The 17,755-nt window shown below is 58.0% G+C and overlaps 2 protein-coding genes across 6 annotated transcripts; one reads left to right on the forward strand and one right to left on the reverse strand.

The window, feature by feature from the left end:
- The first annotated feature begins 2,314 nt into the window (after nt 1–2,314).
- Nucleotides 2,315–7,169, forward strand: LOC309851233 (tubulin gamma-2 chain). Its single transcript, XM_082706160.1, has 11 exons — nt 2,315–2,617; nt 2,899–3,011; nt 3,195–3,362; nt 3,668–3,736; nt 4,084–4,163; nt 4,566–4,692; nt 5,510–5,596; nt 5,716–5,865; nt 6,245–6,397; nt 6,488–6,649; nt 6,777–7,169. Exons 1-11 carry the CDS (start codon nt 2,569–2,571, stop codon nt 6,972–6,974), a joined length of 1,356 nt encoding a protein of 451 aa, XP_082562286.1. The 5' UTR covers nt 2,315–2,568; the 3' UTR covers nt 6,975–7,169.
- Nucleotides 7,170–8,057: 888 nt separating this feature from the next.
- PLEKHH3 (pleckstrin homology, MyTH4 and FERM domain containing H3) lies at nt 8,058–16,589 on the reverse strand. 5 transcript variants are annotated; one of them, XR_014304680.1, is made up of 13 exons: nt 15,948–16,589; nt 13,920–13,975; nt 13,479–13,558; nt 13,186–13,377; nt 12,942–13,099; nt 12,711–12,831; nt 11,663–11,969; nt 10,908–11,115; nt 10,560–10,696; nt 10,140–10,272; nt 9,503–9,942; nt 8,999–9,190; nt 8,058–8,444 (listed from the first exon to the last, which is right to left on the reverse strand). XR_014304680.1 is itself a non-coding variant. In XM_082706110.1 (13 exons), exons 1-13 carry the CDS (start codon nt 16,107–16,109, stop codon nt 8,268–8,270), a joined length of 2,388 nt encoding a protein of 795 aa, XP_082562236.1. In that variant the 5' UTR covers nt 16,110–16,558; the 3' UTR covers nt 8,058–8,267. The 5 variants fall into 5 exon arrangements, 3 of the variants coding, with proteins under 3 accessions (XP_082562236.1, XP_082562238.1, XP_082562237.1); XR_014304681.1 differs by having other exon boundaries at nt 10,569–10,696; nt 15,948–16,582; XM_082706110.1 differs by having other exon boundaries at nt 9,478–9,942; nt 15,948–16,558.
- Between the last annotated feature and the right edge of the window lie 1,166 nt (nt 16,590–17,755).

Here is a 17,755-nt window from a genome sequence, read left to right on the forward strand (position 1 = left end):
AATAACTGTCTACATTAAAATCTTCTCTATCCCAAAAGACACCAGATGCAAAATATAAAGACAAGCCCTAGGGGCACCTGGGTGGCTCAGTTGGTTAACTGTCTGCCTTTGGCTTGGGTCATGACCCTGGGGTCCTGGGATCAAGCCCCATATCAGACTGCTCGGTTGGTGGGGAGCTTGCTTCTCCCTCTCCCTCTGCCTGTTGCTCCCCCTGCTTGTCCTCTCTCTCTTGCTATCTGTCTCCATGTCAAATAAATAAAATCTTAAAAAAAAAAAAAAAGACAAGCCATATCTGTGACTCATACAACCAAGAAAAAAAAAAGTAGAATATCTTATTATGTCTTTAAAAAAAAAAGAAGCCCAATAGAAAAATGGGTAAAGGACATGAACAGGCAATTCTGAAAGGTCTAAAAACCATAACAAATCAAACCAACCTCCCTTGTGACCAGATTGTGTGGAAATTACAGTCGAGATCCCACTGAGAGCCATGGGATGGACAAAAATTAAGATCTGATAACCCAAATGTGGATGCAGGTGTAAGAAAATGGAAACTACTTCACTGGTAAGAGTGTAAACTGGTACATCCATCTAGGAAAAAATATGTGAAAATGTGTAAAGCCTTCTAAAGAAGATGCATATGCCAGTGGTAGAGATAGTCTCCTTCATGTTCAGAAATGACTGATTCTGTATTCATTCTACATAACAGGGGATAAGTAGAATCAATCTAATCACCCCTGTGTGGGAAAGCTATTTCATTCATCCAATGAAATACTATAAAGCAGTTAAAAATGATGAAAAAAATCTACATGTATCAACATTGCTGAATCACAAAAATCTAACATAGAGTGAAAAAAGCAGATTACAAAAGGCTAGTATACTCTGATAGCATTTACATACATTTTTAAAACAAAAAATTATATAATAAAAATACAAAATCATGCTTATATGTTTTAAACTTTAATATTTTATTTATTTATTTGTCAGAGACAGAGAGATCACATAAGCAGGGGGAGCAGCAGACTGAGGGAGAAGCAGCCTCCCTGCTGAGCAAGGAGTCTCATGCAGGGCTCAACCCCAGGACGCTGGGATCATGACCTGAGCTAAAGGCAGATGTTTAACGGACTGAGCCACCCAGGCCTTCCAATACTTATCTGTAACTTAAAATAAAACAGAAGGGCACCTGGGTGGCTCAGTCGGTTTAGCGTTCAGCTCTTGATATCGGCTGAGGTCTTGATCTCAGGGCCATGGGATCCAGCCCCATTTTGGGCTCTGCACTCATTAGGGAGTCTGCTTGAGATTCTCTCTCTCCCCCGCTCTCTGCTCCTCCCGGTCCTGTTCTCTCTCTCTCTCAAATAAATAATCTTTAAGAGAATTAAAAATATAAAACCACAATGAGATACCACTTCACACTTGTTAAGATAGCTATTAAAAAGCAAAACAAAACAAAAAATAGAAAGTAACAAGTGTTGGAGAGGATGTGGAGAAATTAGAACCTTATGCACTGCCGGTGGGAATGCAAAATAGTGTTGCCACTAAAGAAAATGGTGCAGCAATTCCTCAAAAACTTAAACATACAATTACCATATCATCCAGCAATTCTGCTCTTGGGTGTCTTCTCAGAATAATGAACAACTGAAAGCAGGGACTCAAACTTATTTGCACAACCATGTTCATGGCAGAGTTATTCACAATAGCCAATAGGTGGAAGCAACACTGTGGCTTCTACATTCATCTACAGATAAATGGATAAACACAAAATGTGGTATATACATGTGATGGAATATTATACATCCTTAAAAATGAATGAAATTCTGACACTGCTACAACACGAAGTTACCCCGAGAACATTATGCTAAGTGAAATAAGCTAGATATGAAATGGCAAATATTATATAATACCACTTATAAAAGATGCCTGGTCAAAATCACAGAGACAGAAAGTAGGCTGTTGATGGCAATGAGGATGGAGAGTTACTATTTAATGGTACAGGATTTCAGTTTGGGAGGGTGACAAAGTTCTGGGGATGAATGACAGTGACGGTGGCAGAACAGTCGTTATGACACAGAACTGTACACTTGAAAATGAGTAAGATAAATTTTGTGTTAGGTATATTTAACTTAAAAATAGACATTGAAAAAAGACTGGCTTGAATCCAGCCCCTCTGTCCAAAAGAGCCACCAGCCGACTCACCTACCCGCAACGCCCAGCTGACTGGGTCCTCCTGTACCGCCCCTCCCCGCCCCCACACCCGGGTGTCTGCCCCGGCTGCCCCAGCGAGTCTCACCGCGCAGGCGCGGAACTGGGGTGGGCAAGCAGAAGGGGGCGTGGCCTCACACTGCGCCTGTGCTGAATTCCAGCTGTAAGTGCTGTGGGGGAAATGATGTCCAGGTTGGGCTCCCCGGCCCGGCGGCAGCGGGGAGGCCTGCAGTGCACACGCGCAGACCGAGCAGTCGCGTCAAAAGGCGAAGCGAGCGAGCGCTCCGCACGTCCCGCGAGCCCGGCTGCCAGGCGTTCGTCTCCGCCGTGACTCCCGCGGGGCAGGGCTGGCGCGCCCACGTCTGAAGAGCGATGCCCCGGGAGATCATCACCTTGCAGCTAGGCCAGTGCGGCAACCAGAGTGAGCGAGCGAGCGCGCGCCGGGACCCTCCAGTTTCCGGTTTTGCCCCTTCGGGTCCTTCCCAGTGCTTGGCATCCTCCAGTCCCCCTTTCCCTGCCATGAACCCCCTGCCCTATTGCGCATGACAAACACGCCCAGCTGGAGAGCCGCACCTGGGCTGTGACAGCTCCCAGACCAGGTGTCTCTTGGGTGCAGCCTCTGAGTGTGACAGCCTCTAAGCCTGACTCTGGGCGCCTGAGGCCTTACGACTAGCGACCCAGGCATCTCTCCCCATCCCCCAGTTGGGTTCGAGTTCTGGAAACAGCTGTGCGCTGAGCATGGTATCAGCCCCGAGGGCATCGTGGAGGAGTTCGCCACCGAGGGCACTGACCGCAAGGACGTCTTTTTCTACCAGGTGCCCCCAGCGACTTGGTCAGGGGGTCTGAGGGAAGGGCAGGGGCCTGGTACCGGGAGACCCGCTGGGCAGAGGAACCAGGGCGGGAGGCTTGAGGAGGGAGGGCAGGCAGGAGCCAGAGCTGGGAGGATGGAGGGCTGGGCCTTAGCTGAGTGTGCCCCCTTGCTGGATGCCCCTTGGCAGGCAGACGATGAGCACTACATCCCCAGGGCAGTGCTGCTGGACTTGGAGCCCCGGGTGATCCACTCCATCCTCAACTCCCCCTATGCGAAGCTCTACAACCCAGAGAACATCTACCTGTCGGAGCATGGAGGAGGAGCTGGCAACAACTGGGCCAGTGGATTCTCGCAGGTATCCGGGTGACCATCCCCAAACCCCCTGATGTTCCCTCCCCAGGGCAAGGCAGCCTCAGGCATCCTGGGGATTTGACTAGACCAGACTGACAATAAATAAGAGACAACGGAATAACCTGACAAGAGGGACAGCCAGGGAGAGGTTTAGGCAGATTGCAAATCACTTGCAAAGTAGCTTTTTTGGGGTTGAGGGTCGTGGCAGAGACTCTGCTTGAGGGTGTCCCAGGGTAGAGTTCTTGGTGCTGAAAAGAGATACTCCCCAGAACCCTCATCCTCACCCTCCCTCTCATTCTTTCTCTACAGGGTGAGAAAATCCATGAAGACATTTTTGACATCATAGACCGAGAAGCAGATGGAAGTGACAGCTTGGAGGTGAGGCTCCGCCCCTGCTGAATGGAAAACAAGGCTGAAAAGTGCTGGGAAAGGTCAGGATGTTCCTGAACACGTGGTGTGATGGGGGCAATTCTATTAAAAACTAATCTTTTGAGTATCCTGTGTGAGGTATCGAGGTAAATAAGGTACAGTACTTGTCCTCAAGGAGATCCTCATCTGGAGGGCATCAGCTCCTTAAGCATGAGTCTTCCTTCCCAAGGAGTGTCAGCCTGGATAGACACAGAAGAAGCCTTGAGACATGAGTGTGTTGGGAGTGGGGAATGAGACAAGCCTGGAGCCTCTGCCCCACATCCCTGGAGACTGCTTCTTCATCCCTCCCCATGCAGGGCTTTGTGCTGTGTCACTCCATTGCTGGGGGGACAGGTTCTGGCCTGGGATCCTACCTTCTCGAACGACTGAATGACAGGTAAGCCTGTGTTGGGAGAGAGGGCATTAGCCCTGGTTCCGTGGGTAGGATCTTTCCTTTTTATTGATTTTTTCTCTTGGACTGGAAGGTCTGGCACTGTCATTTTGAGTCATTGGTAGGAACGGAGCCTGGCCATCCAGGGAACATCTTGGAAGCAAGAACTCCCAGGAAGGGGTTTGCCCAGGGAGAAGAGGGACCTTAAGGGTTTGATGCTTTAGGTTTATTCTTTTTGGCTCCTGGGCTCTGACCACTCAGTTCTGTCCTTGCTCCCCTTTTGTACCAAGGGCTTGGCGACACTTGGAAAGGAATGGTCGTGTAAGCTCTAGAGAAGACCAAGATGGGCAGTGATGGGAGTCCTTCCAGTTCACTGTGTCACATTCCCCTTTCCCTCTTCACCCCCAGGTACCCCAAGAAGCTGGTGCAAACGTATTCAGTGTTTCCCAACCAAGATGAGATGAGCGATGTGGTGGTCCAGCCCTACAACTCACTGCTCACACTCAAGAGGTTGACCCAGAACGCAGATTGTGTGGTGAGCACTGGAAAAGAGAGTGGGGGGCTCTGGTCCACCTCCTCAAACCTGTGAGACATAGACACCCTGCCCTTCCCAAGTCCTTGCCTAGAGAACAGAGGACCAACAAAGCCATTCCCAGTGGCCCAAATTATTAAATGAGTTGACTCCAAGTTGGTTATAGTCCCTTTAGGCAGCAGGACTCTCAAGAACATGTATACTGCCTGATATATGTCCCCATTTAGCCTGTTTAATGCCTACTCGTGCTTAAATTCTCAGCCCAAGGGTCACTTTTGGAGTCAGACTTCCCCTGACCACCCATTCAAGGTCAAATCCTTTGTGCATATTTCAGGCTGTAACCATACTTTTCTGTGAGGGGGACAGACCATGCCTGTTTTATCCCCCATGGTATCTACAGAGCCAGGCACGTGCATGGCACGTGGAGATAATCACATTTGTTTACTGGATGAGAGAAAAGTGTCTGGTGATGTCTCTGAGACAGTAGTTTCCTTTTTTATATCAACATACCTACACCCTGGTTTTGGAGTTTAGAGGGGGCTAAGCTAATAACTTTTTTTTTTTTTAAGATTTTATTTATTTGACAGAGAGAGATCACAAGTAGGCAGAGAGGCAGGCAGAGAGAGAAGGGAGAAGCAAGCTCCCCGCTGAGCAGAAAGCCTGATGTGGGGCTCGATCCCAGGACCCTGAGATCATGACCTGAGCCGAAGGCAGAGGCTTAACCCACTGAGCCATCCAGGCACCCTGCTAAGCTAATAACTTATCTCTCTGCCCCCTTTCTCCTCAAAAAGGTGCCGTGACCCTCTTCTGTCCCCCCCAGGTGGTGTTGGACAACACAGCCCTGAACCGGATCGCCACAGACCGCCTGCACATCCAGAACCCGTCCTTCTCCCAGATCAACCAGCTGGTGAGCCCCCACTCCCGGACTCTCTGGGCCGGAACCCCTCCTGGCTGGGGTCCACCTTGGGAAGGGAACCCCCATCCCTCCATGGAGCCAAGGCCCACGGCACGCACTCCTGTCCCCAGGTGTCCACCATCATGTCAGCCAGCACCACCACCCTGCGCTACCCCGGCTACATGAACAACGACCTCATCGGCCTCATCGCCTCGCTCATTCCCACTCCTCGACTCCACTTCCTCATGACGGGCTACACCCCACTCACCACGGACCAGTCGGTAGGAGCAGTCGCGGCAGGCCCTGCTCTCGCCTTTCTGTCCCCCTGCTGCCCCAGGAGCTGTCCCTTGGGGCCCCCAGAGGCTCTGTGCTCCAGGACCGGCATAGACCGTCCAACTCCTTGCTGACCTGCTCTCCTCTGTCCTGTGCCTCTGGCTCCCTCCCCACAGGGCCGGGGCCCTGTGGCGTCTGTGGATGCTCCCACACAGGGCCATGACCTTGCCAAGCTAAGGAGGACTCAGTCCCACAGCAGAGGCTCAGTGTACACCTGGATCTCGAGACCCTTCCCCAAGAAACCACACTAGCCCAAGTCGGACAGGGCTGAGGCATTGGACGGTGGCCTGAGTGCGGGCCCGGGCCCTGTGCCCACTGTCCCCTCAGGTGGCCAGCGTGCGGAAGACCACGGTCCTGGATGTCATGAGGCGGCTGCTGCAGCCCAAGAACGTGATGGTGTCCACGGGCCGGGATCGCCAGACCAACCACTGCTACATCGCCATCCTCAACATCATCCAGGGGGAGGTAGACCCCACCCAGGTAGGTGAGGCCCCTTCGTGCCACCCCCAGGCCCCGCAGGGGTAGAGGAGAGGCTACCACCACCACTGCTGCGTGCACCCCTCCCCTCAGGTCCACAAGAGTCTGCAGAGGATCCGGGAACGGAAGCTGGCCAACTTCATCCCCTGGGGCCCTGCCAGCATCCAGGTGGCCCTGTCAAGGAAGTCTCCCTACCTGCCTTCTGCCCACCGGGTCAGTGGGCTCATGATGGCCAACCACACCAGCATCTCCTCGGTGAGCCTAATCTCCTGGGCTTCACTGACCAGTCTGTTCCACTAGCCACTCTTATCATTGTGCCCCATTCCATTCCAGCCCCTTATCTTGCACGGGTTCCCATTCTGGAGATTTCTATCTCTTTCAGCTCTTTGAAAGTTCCTGCCAGCAGTATGACAAGCTGCGGAAACGGGAGGCCTTCCTGGAGCAGTTCCGCAAGGAGGACATCTTCAAGGAGAACTTCGACGAGCTGGACACGTCCAGGGAGGTGGTGCAGGAACTCATCGACGAGTACCACGCAGCCACGCGGCCAGACTACATCTCCTGGGGGACTCAGGAGCAGTGACTTCCTTGCCACCACTTCCCCTGGACAGTAAGCACAGTCCCCTTAATGCCTGGTCCCTGTGGCATGGATTCCTCTCACCAAAAAACCTTTCTAGAATCATCTCCATCCCAGGCGCTGGTCCTCCTTCCTCCCTCCTCTGCCCTGACCCTTAATATGCTTGTTATCTCTAATAAAGTGATAAAGCTGTGTTGTGCATATAGTCAGTGTGAATATGGTGGGGGGTGGGGGTGACCCATGTTCCCTCCCAGTTCCCAGGCATGTGTCCTTTACCTGCTGTAGCTTCTTACCACTAATCTGGGTGTCAATGTGGTCACTGTTTCCATTGGCATACCTTGCCTAGAACCAGGCCACTCTACCTGAGTCAGCCCTGAGGGTTACTGAGGTCTGCCCTGTCCTCGGTGCCTGAGCTTCTGCCCCCGGGGTGGATCACTGCCCCAGACTCTTCCACTCAGGGAGTAGGCTGTTTAGGCTAGTGAAGGAGGGCCTGCAGCATACTGAGCAGGTCAGGAAACCTGGGACTCTGGATTCCCAGCGCCCAAGGCTATCAGATCCCTAGGAACACAACCCAATTCAACCTAGCTTGATAAAGCAGGAACAGAACTCAGGAGTAGGGCTGAGCCCATCCTGATAAGGTGTTTATCTATGCCAGAGAAGCTCTTGGGTCTGATCCTGTCCCAAGCTTCTCTCCATTCCAGACCCAAAGCAGTAGGCACACCGACATGGACCCAACGAGGGCCCAGATGCTGGACACCAGGGTAGGAACTGGGTAGTGCCAGTCTTGATGACTCACTGCCTTCCGGCCTCAGGGACGCCAGGAGGCCACCCCTGTGCTGCTCAATGGAGAAATGAGTGTGAGTAATTGCCAGCTTCCCAAACTGCCCTGTTGCCCGCCCCACCCAGCACCCTGTGGCAGCCTGCTGGCTAGGAGGAGGTTAAATCCAGAAGGTCAAGGAGGGTGGAGCTCTGTGGTGTCCAGACTCCCCTCCATGCTGGTAAAAGCTCAGAGTGTGGGCGTCCCCAGGGGTGGAGCGCTGAGCTATGGGGCTCTAACTGGTCCCACCGACAACACTCCCACAGGAAGGGTTTGTGTAAATAGGATTTTTTTTTTTTTCCGCTTCTCTTCTACAAATAAATTAAGAAACAAACTAGAAAATCATCGGCACCCATTACAGCCCTTGGGTGTGGGGTGTGCCCTGTCCCTGCAGGGCCAAAAGGGTCCATGGTTCCCTCAAATCTCAGAGCAGTCCAGGTCCAGGCTGGAGGCAGAAGGGAGGTCGTGACCTCTTGGCAGGCTCAGTCCTGCAGCTGCCCCAAACAGCCAGACTGTCCCTGGGGCTCGTCCAGGCCCGGGTGCTGGCTGGGAGGGGAGGTGTCTGGCAGGTCTTGGCATGGAGGAGAAGGGCTGCTGCAAGGCCTCTCAGGGGAGGGATTGGGCAAGTAGGCATTCACCAGCTGCATGATCTCTTCCACCTAAGAGAGGGCAGAGGTCAAAGGGCGGTAGGGGTCACTGCGTTCTCCTTTGTCTCATCCTTTGCCCAGGCTCCTCACCAGGGCCTTCTGAGAGCTGCCCCCTCCCTGCAACCTTTCCCTCCTCACCACCATGCTCTCCCTCACTCATTAGGTGCCAGTACTTGTGTCTTTCTGCTTCTCTAAATGCGGTTGCCTTCTCAGAGCCTTTCCACCCGTGATATCCTCTACCTGGGATGCTGTTTCCTCAGATCTTCCTGTGGCTAGCCTAAATGTCACTTCCAGTATCCCTTCCTGACTGTCCTACCTAATGCTATGACCCCTTCCAGTCACTTTGTGTCACACCACCCTTCCCTTGGTAGCATCTATTACTGTCTTAGATAGTTTCTGATTCCTTATTTAGTGTCTGACCTCCTGCCCTAATGTAAGCGCCTCGAGCTTATCTTTGATCACTGCTGGATCCCCAGTGACTAGACCTGTACCTGGCTCAGCATTAATAAAATGTTTCTTAACATCCTTTCCCTTCCTTCCTTCTTCCACACCCTCTTCCCACTCACCTGGGGACTCTGCAGGACGAGCTGGCTCTCTCCCACCCTCAGTGCCAGGGTGTGGGGGCCCATTAGCTGGCAGGCGGCCACGTGGCCATAGCTGACACTGTGGATGGGCTCTGTCTCACCCGGCCGGGAGAAGGACATGGCCTTGGCTCCCAAGCCCAGGCATAGCTTCTGTGGAGTGCCCCCACCAGGCTCCTAGGGACAGATGGGTAGAGTCAGGGTGGACGTAGGGGACCCCGCCACATTATTTTTGGTGTGGGGAGACAGCTGTGAGCAGGAGTGTCCCAGTCCCCTCTGTGATTCACAAGGCATGTGTGGAAGGGCTGACGCCTCTGGAGAGGGGAGAGTCCAAGGGCCAGTGACTCCTGGGGTTTGAGAGGGTCAGGTGTGGGGAGTGAGATGACCCACAGTGGGGCCTGTGGCTCTGGGGCAGAGGTGTAGGGCTTGGGCCGCCAGAGTCCCCTCTCCCTTCTCCCCCTCACCGTGCTCAGCTCCAGAACGTCATACCGAGCAGCGCCGAACCCTGGACACTGCGCCGCCAGGGCCAGGTAGGCAGCCATGGCCTCAGCTCGGCCCATGCCCCGTAGCCGCTTCCAGCCGCCCAGCACAGCAGCCGCCGTGCCCATGCCACCTCCTCCCTCGCGGGCCGCGCTTCCCGCCGGGCCGCCCGCCCCGCCGCCGCCGCGTCGGGTCCGCTCCGCCCGCCTCTTGGCCAGGCCCGGGCTCCAGATCGCCCCGGCCAGCAGGGCGGCGGAGGGTGGAGGCCGAGGGACGGGGCGGGGAGGGTCGTCCCGTGGTGGGGCGGAGGGCGGCAGCAGGCGGTCCAGGCGCGGCAGGGGCGCCCTCGGGGAGAAGTCTCGGTGCAGGCTCTGCAGACGCAGCGCCGCCAGGGCGCGCAGCGTGTCGTCGGGCGGGGGCGGCCGGCCGCGCAGTAGCAGAGCGTGAGCCTAGGAGGAGGCACCGGGTGTCAGCGCGGGAGTGGCGGCGAGCACACCTGGGGGGTGCAAAGTCTGACGTCTGGGTTCGAGTAAAGCCTCCCGCGAGGTTGCCATAACAGTTAAATGTGACGGCCCGGAAAGCGAGGGGTCCAGGCTAGGGGCGGGGGATGTCTTTTGGAGGGGCAGTGAACGCTGGAGATGCTCACCTGCTCAAAGAGGAAAGGCAGTTCGTGACCGTCTGGGGACAGCCCCTCAGGGTGCAGGGGCCCGTGAAGACGCAGACACAGTCTCCAACCAGAGTCCGGGGAGTCGTCCAGCCCGGCTTCCTCCACCGCCAAACTGCAAAAGAGAGGAGGACTCGATGCCAGGCAGAAGAGAGACCCCCTCCAAGGCGTCCGCCACCGCGGGCGGGGATGGGGGGCGGGGCCATGCTGAAGGCGGGGCCAGATGTTTGGGAAGCTTGGAAATCTGACAGCAAACCGCCAGCGGTCAGGGCCCCTCCGTGCACCGGCAAACGTGACCGTGCAGGGCCAGTGGCCCGCGCTCGATAAATGTTTGCACAGGGACTGACCGGAGCTGAGAGGCAGATGGGTTACCGGAGAGCGGGGCTGGGGCTGGACATTTACTTCTCAAACCTGGTGAGCACGTCGGCCACGAGAGTACCCCCGGCCAGGGCTCGCTCCTGGGCTCCTCGCTGCTCATACAGCGCGAAAGCGTTGCGGCTCCGGGCCAAGCCCAGCCGTCCCACCAGCTCTCGAGCAACCTGGAGGGGAGGAGGCAAGAGGGGAAAATCAGACCGCGCTGGGTCTTGCCAACTGACGAACTCTTTCAGGTCTCCCGGTCCCGCCACACACACGCCTTACGCAAATGATAGATCTTAGACGTGGGCACACCTAGGGCCCAGGCACCAGGACGGCCGGGCATGGGAAGCTGGGAGGACGGGTTGAGGTTTCAGAGGTCTTTTCTGGCCGTACCTCGCCTGCCGTGGTGTGGGAGTCTATGGCCACAGGACAGGCACCAGCCCCGGGACAATGCACGGTGCATAAGAGCTCCTGCCGTTGGCTCAGCGCCGAAATCTCTGCCAGCGAAGGCACCAGCTCGCGGCCGCGCGTCCGGCCCAGCGCTTTCCTGATGAAGCGCGCGTACTCCGCCAGTTCCGTGTCCGGCAGCGCCTGCTCCGTCCTGGGTTAGAGAAAACCCGAGGTTTAGTGCTCAGAGGGCTTTCCTTCTCCCCATCCCTCTCGCCTTCTTACTGTACCATTTCTTTACTCTCACGGATTCCCACCCTTCCAACTCTTAAGTTGCTTGGATCTAGCGACCGGCTCTCTACTCTTGGAGCACTGCGTGGAGCTCAATTACTTTCTAAGGCTCCGACAGCTCTCTCCTAACCGCGCCCTCCCGCTTGCCAAAGTCTCTCCATGATCCTCCGCGCTGAAATCCAAAATCCAGCCCCATTCCGCTCTGCAACTTAGAAGCGCTGGCTAGACTGCCTCAGCCCAGAGGAAAAGCAGCCCTTAGCAACTCCTCTGCCTCAAGGGGGGCACCTTTTGCAATCCTTCTGCCGGAAAGTGGGATAATTCCCACAAAGACCCTGAGCATATTAGCAGCCGTCAAGTCTCTTCCTCTCTCTGGGTCTAAGTTCTCCGACCCTCGGTTTGGCAAGGCCTGCCATTCTCTCCCTGGCCTGCAGCTCCCTTACCTTGTCCTTACCCCAGCCCTCCCCTCTCACCTCTCCAGATGCCCCAGGAGGTGCCCGCGGACAGCTCCCCCCGGCCGGAAGGTGCAGCTCATACAGGTGAGGAGCTGCCAGTACCGAAGGGCCGCAGGGTCTTGGGTAGCTGGGGGCCCGGGGGGGCCTGCGGGGCCCGAGGTCTGCTTAGCCAGCTGCAGGAAGAGCTCGTCGCGGAGCGCGGGCAGGTCCCGGCAGGTTTGGAGCACACCCTGCATCAGGGGCCCGGGGCGCCGCGCCCCCTCCAGCGCCTGCAGCGCCAGGAACAGCCGTACCGCCTCCTCGCGCAAGGGTGCGTAGCCCGGACCTGCGGGAGGGTGGGGGCGGAGGGACGGTTTGGAGAGGGGACACAGAGCTGGGCCCTGAAAGGAAGGCATGAACCAGGAAAAGGTCAGAGGGAGTGTAAAGGGACAGGGGGTGGCAAGGAGGGGAGAGTACCAACGACAGGAAGAGTGAAGGGAAAGCAGTGGTCCCCACAGAGCCTCCCAGGCACCTGGGGGGGGGGGCACTGGGGCTGTTCTCTGAGTTAGTGAGCTCCAGAGGTTGACTGAAGGACACAGGTTCAAACCCCAGATTCTGCAACTGGGCACTAAAAGCCCACCACCATGGGCCAGAAAGCAGGCTGGACTGGGAGTCAGGAAACAAGGGTTCTTCTCCCAGCTCCCCTCAATCTTCTACTTTTAGGACCCGACTCTCACTATTCCTTTTAGGGAAGAGATATAGCCGAATGAGGCCAGCCCACTCCCCGCAGTGCTGGCTTTTCCAGCAGTTGAAAACATAGTATGCGGGGTCTAAAGAGCATAAAGAAAAATAGAGTGTAAAAACTCATGAAGGAATACCAGTAGTCAGACCCATAGACAGGTGGTCAAAGGGAGCATTTTTTCCTGTGCTGGCTTCCCTCTTCTCCAACCTAGGTATCAATCCAGCCAGCGTCCATTCTCAGCCCTTTGAAAAGTGAGAGGCTGGGCCTCCTTTGGACTTCTAAGTCCCTGTCAAGTGAGGCATTCAGATTCCCCATCCAAAGGACTGGAGCCATGCCACCACTCACCTGGGGCACTGACACCGTAGGGCAGGGGCAGGAGTGGAGCATACAAGGCCCCACTGGTGTGCCTCAGGATTGGATTCCGTCGGTAAATAAGGGCCACGGCTTCCGGGTCCCCACAACTTTCCTAGAATCAGGGAAGGAGTCACAAGGATGGAAAAAGGGGCTCCCCACAAACTCAGGAGGCTTCTGGGTCCGCCACCCTCCTCTTTCTTCATGAAGTCCTCTCTGTCACACCTGAATGTCCCTCAGCAGCAGCTGGGTAGGGGTCTCCAGGGGCGCCTTGGAGGCGATCACTTCTCGCAGCGCCAGACCCCAACGTTCCGCCTCTGCCTGGCGCGGGGAGCAGAGCCGGACGCTGTGCTTCCGGCCAGACACGGTGACTGACCACAGACCTGGGGAAAGAGAGGCCATGGAGGGCAATCAGGGCCGGACGGGGCCGATAGCAGGGAAGTACAAGAGCTCCCCTACGAAGCCTCACCGGTCTCCTTGGGACGGCGCTCCGGGCCGGTCACCGAGCACAAGCTGGTGAGCACGAGGCTCCTGAGGCGCCGCGCCCCCTTCCCACTGCTACTGAATTGGTCCAGGGAGTCCCGGGTGAGCACGAACCAGGCCCGGCGCGGGGGCAACCAGGGCCGAGCCCCTCCTCCGCGGGGCTCTCCGTACAGCCAACCTGGGGGGAGGGGTGGGAGAAAAAGGGGATGAGCAAGAGAAGACGTTATCCCCTGGAGGGTTGGGATTGGGACTTCCAGAGTGCTTGAGGTGGGTCCCCACCTTTCACGACGACGTCCGGGTCCTCCTCGGGCGGCCCCTTCTCTGGGATGAGGCTCCGCGTCTCCTCCCAGCTCTGCAGCCTGGGCCAGAGGGGAGGGAGGATTGGGCGAGGCTGTCGGTCCAGCACCCCGCCTCCAGGGGGCTCCTCTGTCGGTGCTCCCCAGACCGCGAGGGGAGCCTGCTCCGGGTCTGGACACCCCTCCCCCAGGCTGTGGGAACCGCTGGGCCGTTCTGACCTCGCACCAGAAATAGCCCAGACCCCCCCTTTCTCCCCGCGCCCCCAGTCGGACCGCCCCCCCCGGGACCCCGGCCAAACCACAGCGTCCGGCGTAAGGCCTCTCCCTTATTGCACAACTGCGGGAGGGCAGACTGTGAGGATTGGGGTCCCGGGAACAGGCTTGGGGGGGGCTTCATACCCTAAGACGCAGGGGCCGTGCTCACCTGTCTGAGACCTGCGCACTCCTCACCGGCTGAGTCAGCGTCACGTCCAGGGGGCCCTGGGGAAACAGGGAAGCAGCCCTCAGGATCAGAGGCGTCATCGCGGGATGCCCGTGGCTTCTGCCCCCAGGAGAGCGCTGCTCGGGGAATTGAGGGATCAAGGAGTGGGGTCGTGATCATGAGGGAGAGAGCTGATGCCAAGAGGAAGCCCCTTCTGCCAGTCTCTACAGAACAGCCCCAGCTAAGAAGTCAAGGCTCCCGCGTTGTCTCTGTTTCCCTTTGAAGATTTAAATCAGGGCGGGATACGCTGGAAAGAGCACTGTGCAGGGAGTCCAGTGGGGAGACCTGGATTCTAGTAACAGTCTGACCACTAACTCGAATCACTGGCTTGGAACCTTCACAGATCCTCTCAGTCTTTGGGCCCTAGCTTCCCCATCTTTGAAAAGGAAGAGGTGGACGAAACTCCTTTTTGTTGGAAGTCACCCCCTCCTCCTCATTTCCCCTTCATTGGCTGGCACACAGGCAGGTGTTGGGCACAGAGCTGGATGAAGGGAAGTGGGACTTTTTCAGTATAGGGCTTTCTTCAAGAACTTCTTATGCCCTCCCACAGACACTCCTGAAACTTAATGGTAAGCAGAGACCCTCCCCCTTTGCTGGGGCTCTGGAAGAGCACGCAGAAAAATGGCACACGCTCTCCAGGAGAGGTACAGTTCAGGATTTTGCCCTTCTACCTCCTGCCCTGGAACTTCAACAGGAGAATGGGGCCTGAGAGAGGCCAAAATCCCGTCCAGGAGCCAGGTCAGGCAGGAACTGTGCCATCGTCCCATTGCGCCCAGACTGCTAAAGCCAGGAGGGGGAGGTGGGGGAGGGGGGCAGGGACACCTGTCCCCAAGCTCGGGGGAGGGGAGTGGAGGTGGAGCATGAGGGAGGCAATGGCGTGGTTCACAGAGCCGTGGTTCACAGAACTGACCCAGCCCAGGCTGGAAGCTTGGGGACGCCTGGGTCCTGTGCCTTCCTGGGACGCAGACCCACCTTTCTGGAGGGGCCAAGAGGAGTTCTTAGCCACACCGCCGCGGGGGCAGGTGCTGACCACTCTCTTAGTCCAACTCTCCTAATCGCAGTCCCCTGCTTCCCTCCCTCCACCCCCCTCTATATTTATCCGCCCTCCGCCTCCGCCAGGTGCTGGCGCCGGCCCCAGCGGCGCAGCCCGCCCCACCCGGGCACCGAGCCACCGGGCCTGCTGGGGACCCCTGAGCGGGGGATGGGAGCCTGACCCAAGCCATAGCACAAGGGAGTCTGGTTGCCGGTGTGCAGGGGAATCCGGAGGGGACCTCAGGGTATGGAGGTCTTCCAGACCAATCCAGCCTCAGTTTCCCCACGGGGAGAGTCCACAAAACCAAGGAGCCAAGTGTCCCTCACCATCCCCTCAGGGATTCCCCAGGAGCCTCACCAGGGAGGGCCGAGAGTTCTGTCTTGAGTGGCAGGGTAATGACGAGGGGTCCTCGAAGAGTTGTGGCCCCCAGCTCCCTCTCCGTGGGGTCCCTGCCACGGACCCCAATCTGAGGATGCCTTCTCCCCCTCTCCCAGGTCCCCGCGGCGGGAGCTCCGGCATCTGGCCCCAGCACTCAGCGCTCACGAACTGGGAGCGGAGCGGACCCAGGCGTCCGAGCCGCCCAGCCGGCCTCGCCACATTCCTCGGCGCTGGCGGAGGCGGAAGGAGACGGGATGGGACGCGGGCCCGGCGGGGAAGGGAGAGGCAGGGCCAGGTCGGGCCACGCGTGACGCCTCCCCTGCCTCAGGGCCCCTAGCAGGTGGACAGCGCCCAGCATGCGGCGCGAGGCCCACAGGCACATCCCGAGTAGGGCTGCTCCTTGAGCTCCTGGGGGCTCTTGGCCCCCCAGGCAAAAACCTCTCCCACGTCCCCGTCCGCCCAGAGCACGGCGTTTGGCTGGAGTCTGGAGCAGGATCAGACGTGACGGCCGCTTGTAGTGAGAGGGATTGAGACAAGGCTCCAAACCCCCAGGGACTTACCCTCCCGCCGCCCGCTGGACTCGGGGTCCGCAGCTCAAAGGTCTCCTCGTCCTCGTCCTCGTCCCCGTCCCCGCTAAGCTCGCCGTCCCCGTAGTCCCGGTGCAGAAGAGTAAAGCCTCGACGGCAGCAGAGGAGCCACCACAATCCCCCGGGGAGAGGCATCCGGGCGAGCAGCCGGGGGATGGGGGCGCGGGCAGCCGGGCCGAGCTGCAGGGGGTCGGAGAAACTGGCGGGGCTCCGACCCCAGCGGGGGAATTATGCGGCAGGAGGAGGGGAAGGGAGAGGGGACTAGGAGGAGGCAGTGTCTGGCGCTGGGCTGCAAGGGGTCGCTTGCTGAGCCTGCGGGGGGCTCGGTGTCTGGGCCCCCGAAGGGGGAGGGGGAAAGCGTCCAAGGCTGGGTGGGGGGGAGCAATGTCCGGAGCTGGGAAGTAGTGTCCGTTGTAGTGTCCAGCCCTGTGGGGGGCAGTGTCCGGTGCAATGTCCGAGGTGGGCAGTTGTCCAAGCTTCAGGGAGGGTCGTGTCCGGTAGGGTGTCCGGTGGCCGGGGCCCGGGCCGCGCGCGCTGCGCTCCCTGCAGCCCCGGGACTGGCGCGCTAGGGGCGCGAGCACAGCGCCGGGACCCCGCCTCCCCAGCCCCCTCCCCTCCGAGGGCCCCCCCTTTCCCTCTCTTTCTCTCCTCCCTTCTTTACAGGGCAGGGTGCAGTTTTCGTCACAGTCTCCCCTGCCCAATCCCTGTGCCTGGCGCCGGGCGCGGCCACCAATCAGGCCACTGAAACCGCGGCGGGTTGCATCATGTGCCCCTGGCTTGGTGACAGCGGGGAGGAGCTGAGGAATAAAGAGGGAGGGGGCGGTGCGATGTCAGCCACGCCCCCGTCCCCGAGGTCGGACGCGGAGTGCTGGTGATGTCACGGAAGCCCGCCTTCATGCCCTTGTTTTAACTCTTGGCTCACCAACCAGCAGATTAAAAACCCTCTCGAGAAGGAGCATTGGAGAACGAAGGGCATAGGGCATAGAAGAAGGCCCCGTCTGCTGCTCTCTGAACCCCTGTCTCGTCTCAGGGTCCCTGAGAAAGAAACGATCTTTAGCTACCTGCGCCAGGCCCAGCCCTAGAGGCGGCCCTCCGCCCCTGGATGGAGTAGTCCAATTCTTTGGTCTGAGTCACCTCCTTTTTAAGGTGCAGAAGCTGAGGCAGAGTCGGGGAAGTGCAGACCCAGGTCGGAAATTAAACCCAATTTCGAGCGCACAGCTCACTGAACTTCAGTGGGGAGAGTGATTCAAGACTCAAGAGGATTCTACGGTCTTCGAAGAGAGTGGAGGCCTCTCGGGGAATATAGCCTGAGGTCCTGAGTCTGAAGGGGTTAAGCGAGGCGCTAAACGGACCGGGTGGGGCGGGGCCGCGGACGGGGCGGGGCCAGGGCGACAGCGGGCGCGCGCGTGCGTTGCTGACTCAGCGGCGATTCCCGCGGTCTCCGGTGGAGGGTTCCAGGTTGGCCCCCAGTGGCTGGCTTGTAGGACCTTCGGAGGATCGGCGCCATCTCCGGGCCTTCCCTGGATTCTGTCCCCTGGTGGCGGTGGCTTTTGGTCTCTGCCGCCGGAGGCTCTGGGAAGGAAAGCTAGCCAGCGCTGGGCAGGGCGGGACAGGGCGGGGACGTCGGGCCAGCGCCTCCCTTGAGACCTCCCCGCCACGCCCCGCCCTTCTTGCTCCGGGTCCCCAGACTCCAGGCTGGAGTGGTCCGGGCAGCTTTGCTGACCGGATATTAAACTGCAAGAGTTGTCGCACGTGAACACCATCCTGCCTACCGTGCTTGT

Source organism: Mustela nivalis (genome assembly GCF_964662115.1).
Source record: "Mustela nivalis genome assembly, chromosome: 17".
NCBI lineage: Eukaryota > Metazoa > Chordata > Mammalia > Carnivora > Mustelidae > Mustela > Mustela nivalis.